This window comes from Malaclemys terrapin, chromosome 21 (genome assembly GCF_027887155.1).
Source record: "Malaclemys terrapin pileata isolate rMalTer1 chromosome 21, rMalTer1.hap1, whole genome shotgun sequence".
NCBI classification, from domain to species: Eukaryota; Metazoa; Chordata; order Testudines; family Emydidae; genus Malaclemys; species Malaclemys terrapin.
This window is the reverse complement of record NC_071525.1, coordinates 4,594,468-4,618,153: the sequence shown is the minus strand read 5'-3', so window position 1 is coordinate 4,618,153 and position 23,686 is coordinate 4,594,468. Positions and strand designations below refer to the sequence as shown.

At 53.4% G+C, this 23,686-nt stretch overlaps 1 protein-coding gene across 1 annotated transcript in view; it reads left to right on the top strand.

The window, feature by feature from the left end:
* Positions 1–2,334: 2,334 nt before the first annotated feature.
* IQGAP3 (IQ motif containing GTPase activating protein 3) overlaps positions 2,335–23,686 on the top strand; it is a 38,816-nt gene continuing 17,464 nt past the window's right edge. The window contains exons 1-21 of the mRNA XM_054011429.1: positions 2,335–2,388; positions 4,465–4,552; positions 5,411–5,567; positions 8,101–8,178; positions 8,927–9,003; positions 10,741–10,808; positions 11,624–11,737; positions 12,293–12,471; positions 12,846–12,933; positions 14,178–14,341; positions 14,651–14,738; positions 15,854–16,017; positions 16,330–16,490; positions 17,161–17,285; positions 17,373–17,536; positions 18,007–18,097; positions 18,742–18,909; positions 19,763–19,905; positions 20,840–21,010; positions 21,655–21,738; positions 22,248–22,319. Of these exons, the coding sequence (XP_053867404.1) occupies positions 2,349–2,388; positions 4,465–4,552; positions 5,411–5,567; positions 8,101–8,178; positions 8,927–9,003; positions 10,741–10,808; positions 11,624–11,737; positions 12,293–12,471; positions 12,846–12,933; positions 14,178–14,341; positions 14,651–14,738; positions 15,854–16,017; positions 16,330–16,490; positions 17,161–17,285; positions 17,373–17,536; positions 18,007–18,097; positions 18,742–18,909; positions 19,763–19,905; positions 20,840–21,010; positions 21,655–21,738; positions 22,248–22,319 (2,484 nt within the window). The 5' untranslated portion in view covers positions 2,335–2,348. The remainder of the gene's footprint in view (positions 2,389–4,464; positions 4,553–5,410; positions 5,568–8,100; positions 8,179–8,926; positions 9,004–10,740; positions 10,809–11,623; positions 11,738–12,292; positions 12,472–12,845; positions 12,934–14,177; positions 14,342–14,650; positions 14,739–15,853; positions 16,018–16,329; positions 16,491–17,160; positions 17,286–17,372; positions 17,537–18,006; positions 18,098–18,741; positions 18,910–19,762; positions 19,906–20,839; positions 21,011–21,654; positions 21,739–22,247; positions 22,320–23,686) is intronic.

The window sequence follows — 23,686 nt, the reverse complement described above, 5'->3', positions numbered from 1 at the left end:
CCCTATCTTCAGTCTTGGAGCCTCTAGTAAGGCAGCCAGCAAAGGGGCCCGTTAGTAACAATGAGGGTGGCTGGTTTGGTGGATGGCTGAGACCCACCAAACTCACTGCACATAAGCCACCGATTTGCCATCAGCTGCTGCTGCTCCCCCACATTTCTGTGGGAGTTTTAGCCAGACCCAGCTGTTGTTCTGGTGCCACTGGCGGGGGAGCTGGTTGCACTTCTGCTGAGACACCATCCGCTGCATATCTCTGTCTCCTGCCACAGTCAAAGGGCATGAAGAGATTGGCACACCAGTCGAGCTACGTGATCATTTGTATTACATCAGCACCTAGAAACTCCAACTGAAATCAGAGCCCATTGGGCAAGGCACAGCACTGTCTGTAAACACAGTGAGAGACAAGTTCCTGAACCAAAGAGCTTACGCTCTATAAGACAAGACAAAGGGTTGGTGGGGAAACTGAGGCACGGAGCTGCAGTGAGTTGGCCACGGTCACCCGGCAAGTCATTGTCAGAGTCAGGAACGACCCCAAATCTCCGGAGCCCCAGGCCACCGGACCACACTGCCTCTCAGTCTAACTGTAGGGCTATTCTCTTCTCTTTCCTTAGTTTTGGCACCCTGACTTCCAGCACTGGGCAGGGTGTGTGGGGGTTAGGGATATACCCACAGCCCTTGCAGCTGCTGGGTATTTTAGTGTGCAAGCCAACAGGATTAGCATGGGTCACTTCATCAGTGGCTTTTGCAGGGTGCTTTGTAAAACAAAGGAGGCCAACTCCTTGCTCCAGCTCATTCAAATAGGGACATGATGCATGACAGGTGCTGAAGACATGCCCCTTTCCAAGGAGCTGCAAAGAATCACAGGCAAGAGTTAGCCGTGGTGTAACTCCCAGGGCTCCAGTGGAATTGACCCCAGGGATGGATCTGGCCCTGCATTCCGCATTGTTCCAGGTCATGGTTGCATGAACAGCACAAAACAACTTGACAAAGTAGCACAATCACCTGCCTCCACTGACAACATTGGAGCCCTTTAGGGTGTATTAAGAGAGTGAACATAACACCTTGCCATTCTCACTTGTGCACCTCAGTCATTAATTAATTAAACCTCACAACACCCTTGGGAGGTAGGTGAAGGCTGTAAGGAACTGGCTAGCATGTGCGGTCTGTTGCCCTCTACTGGGTGGAATCAGAAGGGCTCCGCTGTGTGTCACAGGCCCTATACTGCTAAGAGCTAATGAAGATTCTCTTGTAGTTCAAGTGGCAGGGGTCTGTGTGCTTGGAACAGAGGGGGCACATGTTTCAGTTCTGTCCCGGCAAACTTCTGAATGACCCCCATGGGGCCCAGCATTAGTGACAGCTTTGAAGAATTAAGTGGCAGTGACTGTGATATCGTCTCATCCTTCCCATTTCACAGATGGGAAAACTGAGGCACAGAAAGGAGACGAGAATTGCCCACAGTCAGATAGTAAGTCAGTCCCAGAACCCAGGAGTCCTGACTCTCAGGACCCCACTCTTCTCCCTTGGTGGGGACAGAACCCAGGAGTCCTGACTCTCAAGACCCCACTCTTCTCCCTTGGTGGGGACAGAACCCAGGAGTCCTGCTGTCCATTCTTCCTGCTCCACCCACTAGATCTGCTTCTTCTCTGTTGGTTTATATTAGGGGTGCAGATGTCAGAGGCTGGGGGAGAGAGAGTTACACTAATGTAAGGGCTGTTTTGCAGGGGACTCAAACGCCAATGAGAGATGCATTGGCAGCAGCTGCATTATGCAAACTGCTCCACCCGGCCTGCCTTGGCGAGACAGCCCCCCATTCCCTGCACACTACGGGGCTACTGAGAGCGGGGGTTGGGACGGTCTCTTTGCCCCTTTCTAGCACTTCTCCCCCCACCCTCCTCACACATCCGATGGGCTGCAGGGCATGGGGCAGGGGGGTGCAGAGGGGAAAAGGGGTAGATGTGGAGCCTGGTTTGCAGAGCCAGACAGCAGATGAGCCCCTGGGGAGGGGAGTGCAAAACTACCCCCATCCCCAGGCTGTACCCAGTGCCCAGGGTACCCCCCAAAGCTGTGCCCTGGGACCTCCCTGTCCAGGGGAACCCCCCAGCTCAGGGTACCCCCAAGCTGTGCCCAGGAACCCCCCTGTGTCCAGGGGAACTCCCCACCCCCCTGTGTCCAGGGGACCCCCCCTGGGCAGGGCTCATGGAACCCCTCCCCCCTCTGTGCCCCCCCCAGGACTACATTCCCCAGCCACCCCCGCGGCGCAGCCACGTGTCCCGGAGCAGCTGGGGGAGGACTGGAGGCGGCGGGAGATTCAAATCCCGATTCCCGAGCCGGGCGGAGCCGAGCTGAGCGGGATGGAGCCGGCGGCGGAGTCCGGGCCGGCCCGGGCGGGCTGTGAGTGAGACCGGGCGGGCAGGGGGGTGGGGAATGGACAGACAGACAGACAGACATTGGTGTGGGGCAGGGGAGGAGAGGAGAGGGGGCGAGCAGCCAGGCTGATGGACGGGAGCAGTGGGGGGCTGCAGACAGAAAGGGGTGTGGCGGAAGGGGGCAGACAGGCTGGGGGGACAGACTGATGGATAGGAGCTGTGGGGAGTTGCTGGGATGGACAGACAGACATTGGTGTGGGGCAGGGGAGGAGAGGGGGCAAGCAGCCAGGCTGATGGACGGGAGCAGAGGGGGGCTGCAGACAGAAAGGGGGGGGGTGGAAGGGGCAGACAGACAGACACCGGGGAGTGGCTGGTGGGTGCAGACAGGTGGGAACGGACAATGGGTCGGAGATGGGGTGGGGGAACCGATGGGTGTAGGGATGTGTGGTCCCGACCCTGGGGCAGAAAGGAGACAGGTCTGGGTGAGCAGGAGGGGGCAGAGAGACACAGTGGGGCCAATGACCTGACTGTAGATAGGGCACAGATAATGGGGAGGTGCAGGGATTGGTGCCGGACGGACAGACAGGCAGGCTGGGATCAGGCAGAGAGCTGGGTTTGGACCAGCCAGCCAGTGGTCTGTGGGCAGGGCTTGAGAGGGCCGACAGGATAAACAGCGTCCAGGATGGACAATCAGAAAGGAATCTGGCAGTGGGGGGAAGAGTGCTGGCCCTGAGATGGACAGAGTGACGGTTGCCAGTTAGGGTACAGTGTGTCGGTGTTGTTGGGTGATTCCTGTTTCTACTTTAGAGTCAGGCGATGATCTAGTAGTCAGTTTGGAACTTGGGACATCCATGGACAACTCCTTCCTCTGCCACAGACCCTCTGTGTGACCTTGGGCAAGTCACTTGGTTGCTCTGAGCCTCCATTTCCCCATCTGTAAAATGGGGACAATAGCACTCCACGGAGGTGATGAGAGAATAAGAGTTGTGGGGTTTGGATACTATGGTAACGGGGCCAAAAGGAGAGGAGCATAGGGGTAGGGGTTATATTTTGTGGGTAGGATGTCAGTGAGGGCAGAGCCCTTTCAGATGGTAGCCAATACACAGCGGGAGCCAGGAGACGGGAGGGAAGGGCTGGCAAGTTTTCTAGGGAATATGCCAAAACCCTGATTTGAGAGAGAGAGAGAGAGAGAGAGTGTGTGTGTGTCTGATTTTGTCTCTGGGAAGATTTGAACACACAAGGCATGTGTGAGTGCAAAAAATACAAATCTGGCTGAGGATGTTTTAAATATGACCTATGGACTGAGTACAACAGGGACTTGTTGTTAACCCAGCTCGCGCACTCTCTGTCTTTTGGCTGGCCATGCAGCGAGGGAAGGGAAAACCAGATCTGTTTACATGTGAAAAAGAAAGTAGAGCATTAATAGCCGTTAGATGGAAAGGGTTATTAAGTCATGTCATAGTCCATCCCCCCTCTAGCAACGTACAACTGTTCTCTTCAGTGTGTGGCCTCAGCCAACTTGTGATTCATAACTGTAGATGAAGTCACTTCAGTTGGTGTTTTCCATGGTGGGACTAGAAGCTTTGGCTTTTAATTGCTGCTAATGCTCAGCTAGTCAGGACATGGCACTGGGGCAGAGTCTGTGCTGTGGCCACTGAAACATAAAATTCAGACTGTTGTTGGTATTAAAAAGTAATGTTGCATAAATCTAAGAGCTGAAATGGGAGAGTGCGGTTAGAAATACATATTTCAAAACTCTGATTTTTGGCAAACGCCTTTTTGCTTTTGCAACCGACCGTTTTAAAAAATTGTCCTTCACCACCGATGCTGTGGTTCGGTCTTGCATTTCCTTCAGTGTGGACAGTGAGAAAAGACAGGCTGACCTCACTTTCAGGTTCTCGTGCATTAGCACGGTGGTGCAAAATATGTGCTGCAAACAGCGCAGGAGAGGTTGAGAGGCTCTTGGCATTGGAAATCCTGGGAATATTTTTACTAAGTTTTCTGAAATCTTAATTGAAATATTTTAATTAATTATTATTATTAACAAAACCCAAACTCTTGTCCACGCTTGACCTGGCCTCGTCTCTCTCGAATTGTCCAGATGAGCGTCTCACCGCCGATGAGATGGATGAGCAGAGGAGACAGAATATCGCCTATCAATATCTCTGTCGCTTAGAGGAAGCGAAACGGTGAGCGAGCATGGAAGGATGACTGATTCACTAGAGGGGCCCTGTTGGGGTTATGTTGACCTACCTTAACTGTCTCCTGTATAACAGGTTTTGCCTTCTAAATCAAACACCGGGCGTTTGGACTTCTGAAGTCACTCCTTTTCCCCCAATGTTGGCATGCATGGGCTGATCTGGTTCTTGACAAGTGGGTCGTGACCCCTAGGGGAGGGGGGAAGGGACATGAAAGGCAATGGGGAGGACTGAGGAGTAACTGAAAACTGCTTACAATCTAAGCAAAGAAAATCTTGTGCACCCGGATCCTTCAAGGTTGTCTTTGCTGTCAGTCTCTCAAAACACACACACACACATATCCGCTAGATAGGCTTATAGCGATCAGCAATGCCTTTTTTTTTTAACTCTGACTTTTATAGCAAATGTAAAGGGGGGGCAGGGGTATGACACTTCTTTTTGCCTGTGGATAAAGGGTGGCCAGCCTGAAAAGCCGGAGGCAGTGTTGTTAGACTACCAGCAAACAATAAGTGGAAGCAAAGGGCGCTGAGCATGGGCTCGGGCACAAGTGGATTCTAGTCCTGACTGCTGCATTTTCCACTTACCTTGGGCAGGCCAAGTCACCGCTGTGCCTTGCTGTCTCCTGTCTGTAAAAATGCAGAAACCCAGGAGGAAAAAGCACTATCTGAACAGAGGCCAAATATTTGTTCATCATTACACATCTCCGTCTCCGGAAGCCCAACCCGGTGGCTATGCTGTGTCTGGAATGCCCCGTAGGGTTGGTGGGAGACCGGCACTTGATGTGGTAGCAGTGTCCTGGTCTTGTAACAACAACGGTCTCCCTAACTGGTTTTCCGTCTTCTGTGCCAGATGGATGGAGGCTTGTTTGAACGAGGAGCTGGCCTCCCCTACGGAGCTGGAGGAGAGCTTACGGAACGGGGTCATCCTCGCCAAGCTGGGTCACTGCTTTGCACCCGACGTCGTCCCGCTGAAAAAGATCTATGACCGCGAGCAGAGGCGCTACGAGGTAAAGGAATCGGGTGAAGGGATTTGCTTGGGTTAGAGGGAGTGAGTTTGAGATTGGGACTTTGGAGACCTGGGTTCCAATCCTGGCTCGTTGTGTGGCTTTGGGCAAATAACGGAAACTGCTGGCACCTCTCCAACTGGAGCTGACGGGAACTGCCGATGTGCAAATCAGATCCTCTCTGAAGGAAATGCTGGAAATGAAACTGATGAGAGGCATGAATGAAATGGACCAGCCTATGTTCACTTAATAATCTGAATACCCCCCCCCCCCAAATTAAATGGGGGCATTGTGAAGGTTAATTAGTGCCTATCCAGGTCTATAAAGTGCTGGGTTGCATTATCAACCCATGTAGAGGGGATATTGATCAGTAGAAGACCGTTTCTCTTCAGATCAAGAGATCCCTGGTTCAGGGCCGTAGCAACGAAGAACATGGCCCCCTCCGAACATAGGTCCGGGCGGGGCCCCTTACAATGCAGAAACTGGAATGTGGTATTTATTTTGCCACTTTTAGGGGTCCCCTTCCTTGCGGGGCCCCCTCCGGTCAGAGGGCGCTCGCTATGCCTCTGCCCTGGTTGAAACCTCTGTTGCCATCAAAGATTTTTAGATGCTCAAATACTGTGGTGATGGGTGGCAGAATAAAACTGAAGAGCTCAGCTTTAGAAATGCTGGCCGGGTGGCTCACCTGGATAACCGCATGTGGGGATGCAAGTGCTCACAGCTTGTCACTCTGTCTCCCTCGTATAAAGTAGAAATGGACCCCCCCGAAGAGGCCAGTGCAAACGCTAATGAGCCGCTTAAATCTTCAAAATGGGGCTTTAAAATCTTGAAGTCTGGGAGTTTCAAAAGCCTGCCACACTGGCTTAACTCTGCACCCGTTCAAGTCAATGAGAGTTTTACTGCTCGTGAAAATCCCGCTTTCAACACACTTTTCTGTAAAGGGGTGAATTTCAACCCATTCATGCATAGAAGCGGTTACACTGCCAGAGCGCTGTAAAAAGCCGGGGGGTAGGGCGGGGGGAGCTTGGTGTGAATAAGAATTAAGGCCCCTAATAGGTTTAACCTAAATCCACTCTGCTAGGTCCAATGACTTTCTCTTAAACGCTCAATTTCTCTTAACACAGCAACATTTTAGCCACAGTATGCAACTGGCATGTGAGATGCTGCCTGTGTTGGATGTGTGACAGGTTTGTTATAGGTGACCTAAAATGGAATTTATTTACTCTAGCAATTAATTTCTTTGCTGACACAGTGGCATGTGGGTTCCATCCCCCTTTTGTAAGCTTCCATCCCTGCTGCTTATTAAATCTCTGCACCTTGTTCCAGTCACATGGCGTGAATGGGAATCTAGGCAGGAAAAAAGGCTCCTTTTTAAAGGTTGGTGGTGATTCATTCTAGACCCTGAGGGCCTTTGAAGTCCCCTTCTATTTCCAACATATCAAAGACTGTCTTGGATGAATGCAGCCCATGTGTCTGTTTCTGATACATAATGTGATGGTGCATAACACATAACGAATCCAGAGCCATAGGGGCCGATCCTGTTCCCACTGAAGTCAATGGGAAAATCTTTATTGGGTAGATGCTTTTGATTCCGTTTGTATCCTCTTAGATTAACTAACCCTACTGCATGAATGAAGGCTCTCATTTTGCAAAGAGTTAAGCACGTGCTTAATTTGACTCGTGTGAGCAGAGTTATTCAGGTGTGTGAGTCTCTGGAGGATCTGGCCCTATATGAATGTTTGTAAAATTGTTTGAAAAGCAGAACATTTTAAAAAGAAAATGAAATTAACACATGAGTCTCTGATCCTGCAATGCAACCGATCGGTTGATTTCAATGGGTTATTTACTGTGCTTAAAGTTCAGCTCTTTTGGGGGTAGGGACTATGGTTATCTTTTTGTTCAGTGTTTGTACACTGCCTAGCACAATGGGGCTCTGGTCCTTGACTGAAGCTCCTATGTGCTACTGAAGTACGTACAAACAAATAAGTCTTTGCAGGATTGGGGCCTTGAATAAAAAATCCTTTAAATTCTAGGTGATGATATTGGTGTGTGCTGCAAGATCTGTCTGATTCCCCTGTGGCTCTCATTTGGCACACGAGCCATTTCTTTGCTATGGGTGAAACTGGCGTTGCATCCTGTGTTGAAGATGGACGGATGGATTTTTTGGGGGCATGATCTGATGCTCCTGACAGAGCTCGCTCCAGACCCCGTCAATGCAGAGCTGACTGTCCGTCAGGGTCACTGCTGCATCGTTCATGGCCTGTGCTGGCTTAAATGGGTTTGGAAGAACTAGATGTAGCTGTAAAAAGCAACAGAGGGTCCTGTGGCACCTTTAAGACTAACAGAAGTATTGGGAGCATAAGCTTTCGTGGGTAAGAACCTCACTTCTTCAGATGTAGCCGGTGCATCTGGTTCAGTGTCCAGGACCAGCGTCACCAGAGAAAGGCGCAAGAAACCCCCTACAGGGCAACAGTGGCATAACGCACCCAAAAGGGAAGCGTCGTTCTAATCCCTGGTTAATCTCTCCTTTTTCCAGGCAACTGGACTTCATTTTCGACACACGGATAATATCAACCACTGGCGCGAGGCCATGACCCGCCTGGGGCTTCCTACGGTAATGTATTGGCATCAGCATGTCCGGGCTAAAAGCAGAGCCCGGGAAAGATGAGACGCGCTCTCTGCTTTGATAAAAACGCAGAGCCCTTTCGTGTAAGCGGGAGCCACTCGAGTGACTTCACCCAGCCGGGTGTATCATCCACGCCTTGTGGAGTCAAAGGCAGCTGGTCAGGCTAATAAAATCTTCATTTGAAACTCTGTGGATGTGAAGGAACCTTCCTTTGTCTCCTGCACAACAGGGGCGTAAAACTTTCTAGAGCGCAGTCAGGTCTGCATGAGTGATCCCTTCTCCATCTGTGAGTTACAGTGACTCGAGAGTGGAAGGAGGGGGCGTTAAGGGGTTGCTGCATTAATAGTAGAAGACTAGACGGCTGTACAATCCTGCCAGACGCTCGACAGAGTTGTCTGTTGAATCGTGTTCTCCCCATGGGACCATGTAAAAGCAGCTCCCAACATGGATCAGCATTGGCCCTCCGTGTCAGCAAAGACTGTAATGATAATCCCTAGTGCTTCTCCGCTTCAGGTCTTCAAAGCGCTTTACAAAGGAGAGCGGCATCACTGTCCCCATTTTACAGGTGGGGAAACTGAGAGGCGGGTCAAGGTTACCCAGTAGGTCAGGGCACAACGGGGAATCAAACCCAGGTCTTTTGAATCTCCAGCCCATGCCTAGCCCCTCGGCTATACTGTGTTGCCAAATAGTTAAAGCTAATTGGCACTTACATGGGTGCTGTCTGTATTGCCAACAGATCTTTCACCCGGAGACAACGGACATCTACGACAAGAAGAACATGCCCCGGGTGGTCTATTGCATCCATGCTCTGAGGTAAGTGAGAAATCCAGGATGTAACGTGTTAAAGCGTTGCGTCTCTCTGGGATTATAGCTAGGGCCCTACCAAATTCACGGTCCATTTTGGTCAATTTCATGGTCACAGGACTTAAAAAATTGTAAATTTCATGATTTCAGCTATTTAAATTTGAAATTTCATGGTATTCTAATTGTAGGGGTCCTGACCCAAAAAGGAGTTGTTGGAAGGGGGGGTTGCCAGGTTATTGTGTGGGGGGGCGGTTTCCGGTACTGCTACCCTTACTTCTGGGCCGCTGCGGGTGGCGCTGCTGCCTTCAGAGCTGGGCAGCAGGAGAGGGGCGGCTGCTGGCCGGGAGCCCAGCTCTGAAGGCAGAGCCGCCGCCAGCAGTGGCGCAGAAGTAAGGGTGGCCTGGGATGGTATTGTCACCCTTCTGCGCTGCTGCTGGCGGGGCATTGCCTTCAGAGCTGAGCGTCTGGTCACCAGCTACCGCTCTCTGGCCACCCAGCTCTGAAGGCAATGCAGAAGTAAACATGGCAATACTGTGGTTCCCCTAAAATAACCTTGCAACCCCCCCTGCAACTCCCTTATGGGTTAGAACCCTCAATTTGAGAAACGTTGGTCTCCCCGGTGAAATCTGTGTAGTATAGGGTAAAAGCACACACAAGACCAGATTTCACGATCCGTGATGTGTTTTTCATGGCCACTAATTTGGTAGGGCCCTAGTTGTAGGAACTGAGGAGTTTTTTGCCTGTAGATTTTAATCAATGATACTTGCACCCTCTGGTGGCTGTTTTAGGTTTATCTCCTGAGGCCAGTAATTCTCAGATTTGGGTCCTGATCCTTAAACTCCCATGCACGTGTTTAACTCCATGTCTGATAGACGACGCCCATGCGTGTCAAGTGAGGGCATGTGTGTGTCTCTGTGGGATCTGTGTGACTGGATTTAGGTATCCAATTCTATGCTTAGGCCCCCTGGCCTTTTTTTTTTTTTTTTTCCCCCAGATTGTTCCCCAAAGGTGTTTCACTGCAGCTCCCATTGGCTGCCGTGGGGTGGGGAGTTCGGTGCCTCTGACAATCCAGCCATTTACTCTAGGTGCCACAGACTCTAAATGCCATGACAAAATGTTATAAATATAATCCATGCAAAATATGGGGCGTGTGTGTGTGTGTGTGTGTGTGTGTGTGTGTGTGTGTGTGTGTGCGCTCACACGCCATGTGCCCCATGCCCCTAAAGCCATTGGGTCTGGGCTGTTTCAGAGCAGAGGGGTGGGGTGATCCCAAAGCCGAGGGGAGAACACCCTGATAGCGTCCCCCACCCTTTTAAGCCAAGAGGGGTTCTGATTGAACACATGTGACTGGCAGAGGAAGGGAGAGATGGGGTCCAGTTTATTTTATTTTCCAGGGTCAAAGCAACCACCTCAGTCTCTCTGGAAGGCAGCAGACAGCCAGTCTGGGTCACAGAGTGCTGGTGTCTGTGCTTTACAAAGGGGTATTGTCCCTGTTTTACAGATGGGGAAACTGAGGCACGGGGAAGGGCTGTGACTTGCCTGAGGTCATACAGTGAGCCAGTCACAGAGCTGGCATTGTAGAACTTTGATTTCCCAGTTCTGTGTTCTAATGACCAGACCATGGAGCTTACTGTGTCATCTACTGTATGGATTAAAAAACCCTGTAGCATGTGTGTGTTACCGTGTGTCAGGAAAAAACTGAATTGTTCTATTCATCCATGAAGTGTGTTTGTTTTAAATTTTCAGTTTATACTTGTTTAAGCTGGGGCTGGCTCCGCAGATCCAGGATTTATACGGGAAAGTGAACTTTACAGGTATGGGATGGTAAAGGACAAATCTGGGCTAGTTCCTGGGCTAGTTAACTCGAGCTGATCTGTATTTACTGCTTGTATCTCTGGAATGGTTCTGCGGACGGGATGCTTCCGCAGGCTTTTTATTTATAAGGAGCTTTGTTTAAGCTGAGATACAAAAAAAGTCAATTTTCTATCTCTGTAGCTAACTAAGGAGATCAGTGGCCCACTGTGCCAGGTGCTGTACGTACACATGTTAAGAGACCGTTCCTGCCCTGAACTGTCTAAATAGACATGATGGACAAAGGGTGGGAGAGAAAATAGAAGCCCAGGGAGGGGGAAGTGACTTGCCCAAGGTCACAGGGTAGACCAGTGGCAAAGGTGGGAATAAAATCGAGGTGTCCTGCCCACTGGACCACACTCTCTCATTTGAGAGACTGGCTCCCTGTATGTACCCAATTCAGCGCCGTTGACAAAAGAGACAGACGCACATGCTGCTGCTGGCTCTGTTAGCTTTTCCCTTTTGGGGTCACTGAATGTCTCTTTACCGTATGGCCCTGATTCTGCACCGGATCCCTGTGCACATGTACAGCTCCAGTGAAGCCTGTGGCACTGCATAGGGGGCTCCTGGCGCGGATTAAATTGGCTGATGTCCATTGACATCACCTGCCGGTTAGGGTGGGGGTTAAGTCTGTACAGTGCCTAGCATCCCCGGGGCCCGTTCCTGCTTGGGGCCTCTGCTTGCCATCCTCACGGTACATAGACGTGTCAGAAAGAGTCTGGTGCCGGCCCTGGCCCAAACGGCCGTGTATTCGCTGACTGGGCTTGCTCTGTTCCAGAGGAGGAAATTAACAACATGAAGCGGGAGCTGGAGAAATACGGCCTCCAGATGCCAGCCTTCAGCAAGATCGGCGGGATTCTCGCCAGCGAGCTCTCCGTGGATGAAGCGGCAGGTGATTTTACTCCCTGGGTTGGTTTTCCTGCAGCGGCGCTCGTCTAAGTCCCTCCCTGGGGTCTTTTGGCTTAATCCAGCTCTGTAACCCCTGAATGCGTTTGGCCTCTTTACGGGTCGGTCTAGGGCCGGCTCAGCCCGAACCACAGGGCTAATGGTTGTCAAGGGAGAGTTAGGGGCATGCTGCTTAGACCCCCCAACTCCAGAAGAGTGGATCCCGCCTGTGGATCACAATCTTGCCTCCAGTACGGGAGAGAGGTGGGACCCATCTGCATCTCCCATTAGCTCCCTGCCTAGTGTGCTGGTTTTTGTGGATCCCGGTCCTAGGTGCCCCTCTCTCCCCCTGCATTGTATAGAGAGCAACCACCTCACCCAGGGTTTGTAGATTCGGGTGACTGTTTTTTTTCCAAGCCCCCTGAAAGCCAGGAGTTGTAACGCTGTGTCCCTGTGTAGATCCGGGCCCCAGATAAATGGAAAGACTCAAATCCTCTCGCTCCAGCCTCTGACCACACGATGCTCTTCTGTCTCTGTCTCTTTCTTGCTGCGTCTGGTCTAGTCCACGCCGCCGTCCTCGCCATCAACGAAGCTGTGGAGAGGGGGGTGGTGGAGCAGACCATGGCGGCCCTGCACAATCCCAGCGCCATGCTGCTCCACTTGCGAGAGAACCTCGCCGCCGTCTACCAGGAGATGCTGTACCAGGTGAAGATGGAGAAAGCTGGCAATGCCAGGAACCGGGTAAGGGCAGAACCCTCGGTGAAAGGAGAAGCTCCGTTACCTGGTGGTAGTGGTAGGCTCTTATCTTATATGTGGACCACAGCGTTGTGATGTGCATCATGATCGGGGGGGATGCGCCTTGCGCTTTGACACCTAAAATTCAGGGCTTGAGTCATCTTCGAAATGGATCAAGGGAAAACGCAGGGCGGGTTTCTCTGCAGCCAGGAAAGGAAGTGGGCCAGATCCTCCAGGAGGGCTGGCCTAAAGTTGGCTGAGCTGGCCACAGGAGGAACGCTGGGTGGGCGGAGCTGGTGGATATGGGGGTGCAGTTGCAGAAAAGGGGTGCGCATCTAGGCCAAGATGTGCAATGGTGGGTGGCTTCTCCCTCTTCTCAGTACCTGCAGGAGAGCCCAGAAAGCGAGGATATTTACGACCGATGTCTGACTCAGGCTGAAATACAAGGGAACATCAACAAAGTCAACGGTGAGCAAAGCAACCCCCTCTCCCCCCCCCCCCCCGAGAGCTGCTGGAGTAAATACGCTGTTTATTGAGCAAGTCCCCTTGGCGTGGGAGCTCTGCCCAACATTAACTAGCTCTCCCAAAAGGCTTTGTTTCACGTGAGACCCAGGCTGGGTTCTTTAGTGGGGGCATGGCCTCTGCTCCAGTTGTTTTCAGAGTCCTGGCCCGGAGCACTAGGCAGGGAATCTCTCCCTCCCCATTAGGGAGCAAAGGGTTTCATTTCAGGACATGGTTCCTTCACTGACTTCCCCTGGCACAAAAGGGAATCCCTGAAGCAGGTAACCTGGGTAAACTCCTTATAAGAGCTTGTCTACACAGGGGTGGAGACGCTCCTATTCCAGGATGTGTGCCTTTATTGTGAATTAGTTGAACTCCGTTTTGGAAGTGGATTAATCAGGAATAGCTAATCCACTTTAAATTGACAACCTTATTCCGGATCGTCTTTCATGTGTTGACAAGCCCTAATGCAGTGCCCCTGGGCGGGTGGCTGGTAGCGGGGATCGAACCCCAGACCTCTGGATTTTTGAAGCCCAAGCCTCTAATACATGAGCAGTTCTGTTGGCTGAAGTTGGGGCAGGCTCACGTTGGCCTAGTCATCAGTAGAGGTCAATGGAGCGCCACCTTGAGTGGATGTGGCCTAGTGGTTAGCGCACTAGATTGGGATGCCTTAGACCTGGGTTCTATTCTCTCCTCTGCCACCACCCTGCTGGGTGACCTTGGAGAAGGCATGTCCCCCTCTGTGCCTCAGTTTCCCCCTTTGTACAATGAGGATCAAGATACTGACCTCCTTGGCGAAGAGCTTTGAGCTCTACTGACGAGCGCTTTGTCACTTGCGTTGCGGGTATGCTAGAAAAATCAAAGCTCGTGGGTCATCAGTAGGGGGCAGAGAGTCGCTCCATCAGCTGGCAGCAGTAGCAGGCTGTTCTCGGTGAGCCATCTGCTATAAGGGGACAGGATGTAGCTAGCATATGGCACAAATATCAACCCGCCCTTTCAAAACGGGCTCCTCGACAAAGGTCCATCCACGGGACAGCTGACGTTCCAAGCCAGCCAGCGCAGTAAGTGGAGTCGAATCCCGTGCTCTGCCTGAGCCGACCCCCAGGCCTTTTAAATCCTCCCTCGCCATAGGACACTGACGCTAGGGCTCCATGGTACCAAACGCCCCAGGCTAGTGGCTCTGTAGCGGTGTCTCCGTGCCTCTCTTCTAGTGCACGGAGCGCTGGAATACGTGGACGATGCTCTGGAGAGGCAGGACCCTCCAGCCTTGTGCCGGGCCCTGCAGGATCCCGTCCTGGCCCTGCGCGGTGTGCAGCGGGAGAACGCAGCCTGGTACTTGGATCAGCTGAGTACAGATCGGGAGCAGAAAGCACTGGTAAGGCCCAGCAGGGGAAGTAGCCTGCATACCGGAGCTGGGAGGAAAATTGCAGGGCTAGGAACCAAGTGGTGCTGTGGGATCGGGCCCTAGCAGTCCAGACACCCTGTGCTGGGGTGGGTCTGGATCAAGTGAAAGCCCCATGCGCTAAAGGTTTCCTGTGACACCTGGACATTCAGGAAGCCCTGCAGCCGGTCTGCATGTGAGCGACTTCCCGCGGAGGGATGGCAGGCATGGCCCTGGGAGGGGAGTAGGCTGGCTGGGCCGGTCCCCCTTGTGTGCTAGCTCCTGTTGCTTTCCTCCTTGCAGGAGCTGGGCTACGTGGACCTGCTGGAGCAGGAGGAGGTGCAGGCGGGGATCTACGCAGCCAATGAGAAGGGAGATCAGGAACATGCCAGTAAGTCATGGCAAGTTTCCCATGCAGCGAAGGGGACTGGTACCGAGCTGGGGGTAGCCAGGGTCGCTGTGAATCTGAGGCCAGATCCAGGCTTCTCGGCCTCTGCCTGATGCATCTGGGGCTTGCTCCAGTTCCTAGTGACCCTCGCCGCAAACCCCCTGTAACTGGCACCTTTGCTGGCCGCCTCGCCAGAGAGGCCAATGAATTGTCGAGAGACGCCTGCCCCGCAGGGATTCCCTGTCTCTGTTCACTTGCTGCATTTGCTCCCGCTCCTGTCTTGGAAATGTTAACGCATTAGTGCCCCAGCCGGAGAGGGTCTGCACATCGTGCTTGGCATCTGGCTGCTATAGGGATGGGGCGTGCGTCAGCTGGTAGGTAGAAGGAAGGTCGCTTGCATCACCTCTGGGAGCTCCTGGGGCTTGGGCCATCCCTAACTTGTGTCCCTGCTTACGGGGGACTTTGCCTGGCCCAACGGATCTATCCTGCCCCTGCCTTGCAATGCCGCCCTGTTGCCAAGGCAGCAAAGAGCCGCTAGGGCCAGTCCCGTGCCTGGGCAGAGCGCATCACGCCTGCCCTGAGTCCCCTGTGCAGCAGGCAAGCTGCTCAAAATGCACGTGGTACGGAAGAGTTAACTGACTGGCAGCACGTGGCGTCTGGGTTGCAAAGCCCCGCGTAATAAGCAGAATTCAGGCAGCCCAGGCCTGCCTGGGCCCCAGATCTCTGCCCTCACATGCCCCTGTCGTCCCAAATTCAACACCCCGCGATTATTGCCACTGAACGGAACTGGGCAGGACAATTCCTCAGTAGCCCAGAGCCGGGGCTCCAGGAGACCTGTGTCTTCGCTGGCGGGCTGACAGCAGTGCTCCCCCTACCCCGGCTCCCGTCCGGACACGCAGCGGGGCTGTAACCTCCAGCTGCCGGGGTGGGGTGAAGCTGGAGCTGGCCACGCAGCAGGGAGGCAGTCGCTCCGTGCCGCCGGAGGGTTAGTTTTTTGCAGCATGGCCGCTCCCGCTCAAGCAACGTGAGCTTGGTTTGAGCGCTGCCTTAAGCCCAGCCCCGAGTTCCGCCCCCTCGCCCCCCGGTTAATTTGCCTCGTTTGTCCCGCTGGCGCGCAGTGAGGCAGGCCGTGAGCCGCATCAACGCTTCGATCCGCCGGGGGGAGGCGACGGAGACGGTGCGAGAATTGATGAGCCCCGAGGCCCAGCTCCCCGAGGCATTTCCCTTTGCCGCCCAGCTGTACCAGCACGAGCTGGCCCTGCTACAGCAACACCATCCGCAGGTGAGGAGACGGCAGCGTCTCCGGGGGCGGGGAAAAGAGGAGAGGTGACAGAGGCTGTCCTGGGGGCCACCTTCACAAGCATGCACTTCCCAGACTGCAGTCCCTGCAGGGGAATCGCTACAGCTCATTGGCCTGGTGCTGAAAGCCCTGGACTGGAGATCTGGCTTCAATCTCTGCCACAGACAGCATGGGACAAGTCTCTCTGTGCCTCAGTTTCCCCCACTGTAAATGGATTCGTGTTGGGAACTGTAGGGATTGGGGGGCAGAAAAGGATCATTGTTGTGTGTGCCCGTCCCCTCCCCGTTTCTGCAGGGTGAGTTGGGGCAGGAGGAACTGTACGTTGCGGTGGAGATGCTCTCGGCCGTGGCGCTGATCGACCGGGCGCTGGAAGCTGGGGACATCTATGGATTCTGGAGTAGCCTGGTCAGCCCTGCCCTGGGCCTATCTGACATCGAGGATGCAAACGCGCAGCGGTAATTGGGTGGATCTGAGTGGGAATGATGCCCCGTGTACCGATTCCAGTGGAGTGAATTGGCCGTGAATGAGTTAAAAGGCTTTGTGGCATTTAAAAATGACAGAGCCACACCCCTGATGGTTGTGAGGTGGGTCGAGCTGGGTGGGGAGATTTCTGAGGCTGTGAAACAGGACCTGCAGGAATTCACGACCTGAATGGTTAAACTCTGTCTGGAACCTGGTTCTGTTACCAGATGTCATCTGGGGCTGGCTGCAGATCTTCCCAGGAGCCACCACTTGGACCCAGCTTCCTGAAGGTCAGGTGGCAAGAGAGGCATCTGTTGCTGGAGGAGAAAACCATGTCGGTCTTATGCTAAGAGAGTTAGGGGTGAATTTGTGTATGGAAGTCAGGACTCCTGGGTTCTATTCCTGCCTGTGGCAGGAGGGGGGATGGTCTGGGTGGCCAAAGCCGGGACTAAGAGTCGGAACTGCTGGGTTCCATTCTTAGCTATGTTATTGGCTCAACGCGTGACCATCACTGCTCTGTGCCTCAGTTTCCCCATTTTGGAAACCAAGAGACTGCCTCCTGCGGCGGGGCGTTTTGACATTTTCTGACGGCGTTTTTCAGACCCTTGTATGTGGGACCTTTCAGTCCCGTGCTAAACACTGGCTCTGTCTTTCCCCTTTCAGCTATTTTGACGACTTGTTGAAACTGAAGCACCGGTCTGGGAAAGCCGGGGTTGCGTTCCTGAGCTGGAACGACATCCAGGCCTGCGTGAACAGCGCCAACTCGGCAGTGCGAGACGAAAACGACAGTAAGTGGCTTTTATCCCTGAGCGTTGGGGCTCCGTGAGCTGCAGTGAGCTCGGAATCACCAGCTCTCTTTGTTCTTCCTGGCGCAGAGATCCTCGCCATCAGACTGATCAACGAGGCGCTGGCGCAGGACGACCCGGAGAAGACGCTCACTGCTCTGCTGCTGCCCTCTGCCGGGTTCTCTGCCGTGACTCTCCCGGGAGCGAGGCGTTACCACCACGTCCTGACCGCTGCGCTAAGGCAGAAAGCCCAGGTAAGACTGTCGGTGTTGCGCTGCCGAGACCAACTGGCTAGGGAAGGGGTGGAAAGGCCGTTGCTTGGGACACTTTAAAACCAGCGTGTGGCAGAGAACGATCCAGCTGGATAGATGTGCGGGACGGGGGAGAACTGTCATTCCAAGGCTGGGTTAAGGATTCACATTCCTGGCAGTGGCCTTTGGCCCTGGGTTAGAAGCCCAAAGCCACAGGGCAACATGGGGAATTTCTGCCGTTTTGTCTCCAGGCTCTTGCATGCGTCTTGCTCCACCTGGTTCCAAAAGGTCCCATTGCATTTTCCACAAGAGCCCTGGGGCCTTGAAGCCAAATTCCTCCCACTCCGTTAAATGCTGTTTTTGCCAGCCGCCCCTTCCCCAGAGGTGGCTGCATCTCCGTGATGGAAGCACTGCCTCTGCGGGCGGTTTGTAAAGATTCCCCGGCTCATCCCTTTTTGCCTCCTGTCTCCTAGGTGACCGGAGATGATGGAGCAGCTCTCTGGTGGGAGGAGATCCAGCAAGGGGTTTCCAAGGCCAATCAGGACACCGAGGCAGCCAGGAGACGTAAGGGCTCGGAAGCTAACTTGGAGCAGGTTCAAGCTGGTGCTGCAGCCCGGCGCTCTTCCGTTATTCCCCTGCGCGCCAAGAAATGCAGGACGGGGAGAGACTCTCGAGCCCGGTGATGCTGGTCTTTCCACCCTCCCTGAATCTCCAGGGCTTGCGAGATACTCTCTGCTGAGGTCTTAAGGGATCAGGGTAGGCCCTGCGAGATGAGCTAGGCTCGGGGGTTCTGGGATGCTGACCCATAACCTGCGGCAGTGAACGCCACTGAACGCTGTGCCAGTGGCAATCCTTCCGAGACTTCTTGCTTCTCCCCTGATTCTCCAATTGCAATCTGACTTGGAGCAGCCCCTAGGAACCTGTTCTCTGTACCATCTGGAATCCACATTCCCCAGGGGCGTAAAGGGTTAATCTCCTTCTCCAAAGCTTCATGCAACCGGCTGCTAACTACTCACTGGGAATGGCTGTTGCAAAGGTGGACTGGGCTGCCGATGCAGCTGGAACTCGGCTGTTGGAAGGTTGGAGACCACTGGCCGTGGTGCCCAGCTTCCAGGCAGGCCTGGACCAAGCTGGGCTCGCTGTGGGGGGTGTGGATGAATGCACCCTCTTCCTTTTCTAACCCCTTCCTTCCCCGTCTCTTTCCGTAGTGGCTCTAGGCATTGCTGCCATCAACCAGGCCATAAAAGAAGGGAAGCCGGCTCAGACGGCACGCGTGCTGTGTAACCCGGACGTCTCCCTGCGCGGCGTCGTGGCAGAATGTGCAGGGGCCTACCAGGCCCAGCTCGCCGCCCTCCTGGCTACCAAGAGACAAGCAGGTAAAAGGCCCCTGACTCCTCTGACCTTGAAAACGGCGGGGGCGGGGCTGAGTCGCCGGCTGCTGGCGTTGGTTCGCCTCTAACATCCATAGCTCTTTGGGGCAGAGAGCATTCCGTGTCCGTGCAGCGCCTAGCGCCGCGGGCCCGGGTCCGTGACTGGGACCCCGAGGGGCTACCGCAGTCCAGAGCAATAACCCCCAATTTCCACGCACTCCACAGGAAAGACGTGGCCGACCCTAAAGCTCTGACTGCCAGAAGCCAAGAGGGGAAGAATGGGTGGTCTTGCTAGCTGTCCTGGTTTGTACGCTCCCCCTGACGCTCTGGTACCAGCTGCTGTCCTGGGCTAGCTGGACCATTGGGCTGCCCCAGTATGGCCAGTTGTGGGGACGTCAGCCAGGGGAGGCTCAACGTGGGGGATGGCCTAGTGGTTGGGGCCCTAGCCTGGGATTTGGGAGAGCCAGCTTTGCCACGGATTCTGGGCGAGTCTCTCTGCGCCTCAGTTCCCGCTTATGGAGGAGGAGGATGGGTGACCGCGAGGGGAGAAATAGGACAAGCCAGATGTCAAAACCAGAGAGGGGGCTGGCAGATAGTTGCAATAGGAAGGGCATCAGATGCGAGGGAGAAGGCTTTTTGTCTGGATGCATGTGGGGAGAGCAGGGAGTTGAAAGCCGAACTCTGAAGCTGGGGACAGGGCTATAGAGAGCTGCCTAAATGTTCCATCAGCTGAGCCTTGGTTTCAAAACCTGATCGGAGGCCGCTGAAATCCACTTTGCTGCTGGGTCGGTTTAACCCTGTGTGTGTGGCTCTATTAACGCTCTCCTTCCCCTAATCCTGTCCCAACGGCAACGCTCAGGGAACGCCAAACACCACTGGGTCAGACACCAGCTGAAAGATGGCAGCCTGTATTACTTCAGCCTGCAGAGCTTCGACGGCAGCTGGGAGCGGCCGCGTGACTCTGTCCTTAACTCCACCCACCTCAGCCGGGAGGAAATCCAGGTGAGGGGCAGTGACCAAAGCCCTCGTGTCTGGAGTAGTGCCGAAGAGTCTGGCTTGCTGCTGCCGGGCCCTGGATGTTGATACACAAGGCGTCCAGGCTAACGCGCTGTGTGTTAAATGCTCTGGCTGCATCCATGGTTCTAGCCCGTTATCCCACTGGGATATGCCGGAGCGCTTCAGAGATGTTAATAACAAAGCCATTAGTTCTCCAGCCCTCTTGTTCTGCCCAGAGGCTTGCAAGAGAGATTGGGTCATATCACTGGAAGCAACAATCCCAACTCTTAAACATCCGGCTCATGGGAGTTGCCAGACTGGATGAGACCTGGGGTCCATCTAGCCCAGTGACCTATCTCCAGCAGCGGTACCAGCTGCTTCAGAGGAAGGTGCAAGAATCCCGCTGTTACAGGATAACCTGCCCATGGGAGATGTTTCCTCCTGACCCCGTTAGAGATTCTCATGCCCTGAAGCATGAGGGTTTCTAGTGCTTCCAAAAGCCAAGGGATATTTTTATGCACTCTCCAGCCGTAGGATTATCCAATCCTGTCACTGAATCCTGCTAGCATACAGATGCCCCCGAGTTACGCAAACCCGATTTATGCAAAATTCAACATGCAAAATTCGAGTTTTGCATAAGTTGGGGAGTGTCTGTATATACTTTAGGATGTAACACACTGGCAAAGTGTGCTTCTGTCTCCCTCTATTGGCTGAACTGAGTAAGAAGCTTATGAGTCTGTCTCTGCCTTTTGAGCTGATTGGACCTGGTCCTTCAGCTCAAAACAGCAGCGGATCGTGCTTTTTAGGTCCAGATGGCCTGGGTTCAACCTCAGCTGCTGACCCAGCTGGGGGAGTTCCCTTCTCATTGGTGGTTGGTGTACGTGCATCTGACGCATACAAAGTCTTCCTGAACTGATCTGTCTCTCTCCTATCTCTGCAGTCGACGATCACGGAAATGACCACGGCCCACGACCAGGAACGCCTCTGGGAATCCAACGCTGGATTCGTCGTGAGGCTGCAGGCCCGCATGAGGGGCTACCTGGTCCGCCAGGAATTCGTGGCCCGCAGACATCTGTTGCGGGAGCAGTTACCCGCTGTTATCAAAATTCAAGTGAGGAGCGCTGCCAGACTGCCAAGCCGATCACACGCTGACATGCACGACATCATTTATATAGCGCTGGGTCTTCAGGGTGTTGTACAGGCATCCTGACCACTTCCCGTATTACCCCCTATTTACAGAGAGGAGAACACCTTGATTATTCATCCTGTCTATTATGGTAGGGCATCAGGACCGGACAAGAACGGGGGACCTGTGCGCTAGGTGCTGTACAGGGTGCCCACCAGTCCCTGCCTCAGAGTTTGCCACCTCAGAAGACACACCCAGGGGAGGGGGAAGGATGGAACGTACAAGCAGGATCAGTAGTGCAATGGTGACAGTTGAAGGCCTGTATTTTTTCCATAGCCGCCTCTCTCTTTGGGGGCTTGCAGCCTGGGTTTTGGGAGGGGGTGCCGACCCTGGTTTCGTAGGCTCTGTTGAAGACTACCCGAGGCAGGATGAGCTGAGGAGTAGGGGTTGTTGGGAGTATTCTGTGCTCTCCCGAGGGCAGCTTGGAGGTGTGAGGATTTCCTCCTGTGGGTACAGACCAGGCCTTCCCACACTGGAAGCTGGTGCCTTGGGTCACCCCAGAAATGTCATGCTGTAGTTGATTGGTGTGTGTGATATATTTTTTTTTTTTTTCCTCTTGGGGTATCCAGTCATGCTGGAGAGGCTACAGACAGCGCAGTGCTTACCTGCAAAGATTATGGTACTTGCAAAAAACCAGAGATGCTGTGATAAAGGTACTGGAGCCTTGTCTGCTTCTGTAATCCCACCCCCCACACCACACCCTGCTCCTCTGTTTTCTAGTAGCAACAACATCCTATTTGCAGCTATTTTCCCCGTCTAGATATGGGAATCCCTGTGGAGATGCAGCCACCTCTGGGGTGGAATGTAGCAGCTATTTCACAGCAACAAGAATACATTTATCACTTCTGTCCTAAGTCACTGTATCTAGTTGCAGGGGGAGTTTTAGGGAGGCAGGACATGGCTTCCCAAACTGGATGTTGACCCCAGGTGGGTGACACCCAAAATTCTTGCAGAGAGCGTTACAGTGGTCAAGAATCTTGGCATTATCTGTGATCAGAAAAGACACCCGGGTGAGCCCAGCGCCCCCTAGTGCTGTGTAGATGGACTAAGGGAGCCTAAGTGAAATGGATCAAATCGTTGTCTCGGAGAATACCCTCCAAGGCTTCCCGTGTCCAGTTAAAATGGCCAAATCCGTCTCTCCTCTTCTGTTCCCTCCTCTCAGATCCAGGCATATGTGAGGATGTGGCGAGCTCGTAAAAGGTACCGGGAACGGCTGCGTTACTTCAGGAAGAACGTGAGTGGCTGATCCGTGAGGGCAAGTAAAAATATAACCCCAGAGGCTCTGAAAAGAGCCTCTTGCAAATAGACTAAGGGTACGTCCACACTTGGAGCTGGGGGGTGATCCCCAGCTCAAGGAGACGTCATTGAGCTAGCATGCTTAGCTTACGGGCCAGTCATCCCGAGCGCGTGCTAGGTATCTACTCAGGACGCCTCGCCCGTGCTACCATGGCTACGTGCTATTTTTAGCAAGCGAGCTTGCTGAGAGCTGGCGCGAGTGTGTTACATCCCCAGCTCGAAGTATAAACGTACCCCGAGAGTCCTTAGACCCTCTTCTTCCTCTGCCTGAGGGAGACACTCAAATCCTCTTGTATCTTGTGCTGGAGCAAAGAGGAGCCCTCTGAAAATGAAACAGCTAAATAACTGTGTGGCGTTCCAGCATGGGACCTGGGGATGAGGGAGGAGCTTTGTGTTTCTAGGTGGGGGGCTAGAATTTGCCCCTAGGTTGAAATCTGCAGGAAAAGAATCTGATGAAGAGGGAGGGGTGGGGATATGTCCAGGTCCAAAGGCCCACATTTGTCAGTGTCCAGTGAGCCTGGGTGCCGGATGAGAGCCACCTCAAGAAGGCTGATTTTCACACAGGACTGAGTGCGTTGTTTTGAGGATGGTGTCGGAATGGCAAGCCGCAAGTGTGTGTTTGGTTGTGTGGTTCCTTCATTCCTGGCCCTGCTCGCAGACTAGGGGGTTCTTGAGGAAGTGTTTGATCAGAAGAGCTGGTAAAGTCCCAGTTTAAAGCAAGGTGGGGTGAGTGGTGCCTTGCTGCCTTAGGGAGCAGTCTGTTTTCTCTCTCTCTGTTTTTGGGTTCTTGTGTGTTTATCGTTCTGAATTCTAAGAAATAAAGTTGTGACGTTGCAACCTTCTAGCAAAAGAATTTAGGTTTTTAATCTAACTTCTGTGTGTGTGAACATCACACCGAGCACTCTCCCTCTGCAAATCAGACCCCTTTAAGACCTCTCAGGTGTGGCACCCAAGGTTGCTAATACCTTTTGAAAGTTTGGGATAAAAGGGTGTGGGGTAGGGAAGTCTGTTGCCTGCGAAAATTAAGAAGCTGAGTGTCTGGAGTTCATTTAGCCTGTTGCCAAATGTAGCGGCTCCTGAAGAAAGCAACAGCCGGTAAGACCCAGGGTAAAATTTTCAAAAGCATCTAAGTGATTGGCTCCTAAGTCCTGTTGACTTAGATGCTTTTGGAATTTTTACCCTCAGCACTCTGCTAACATATAAACCCTCGCAAATCCCCTGTGAGCCAGGAAGAGAGTAAACCCACTTCACAGATGAAGGGGAAATTGAGGCATAGGGCGGGTCAATGACTTGCTCAAAGCACAC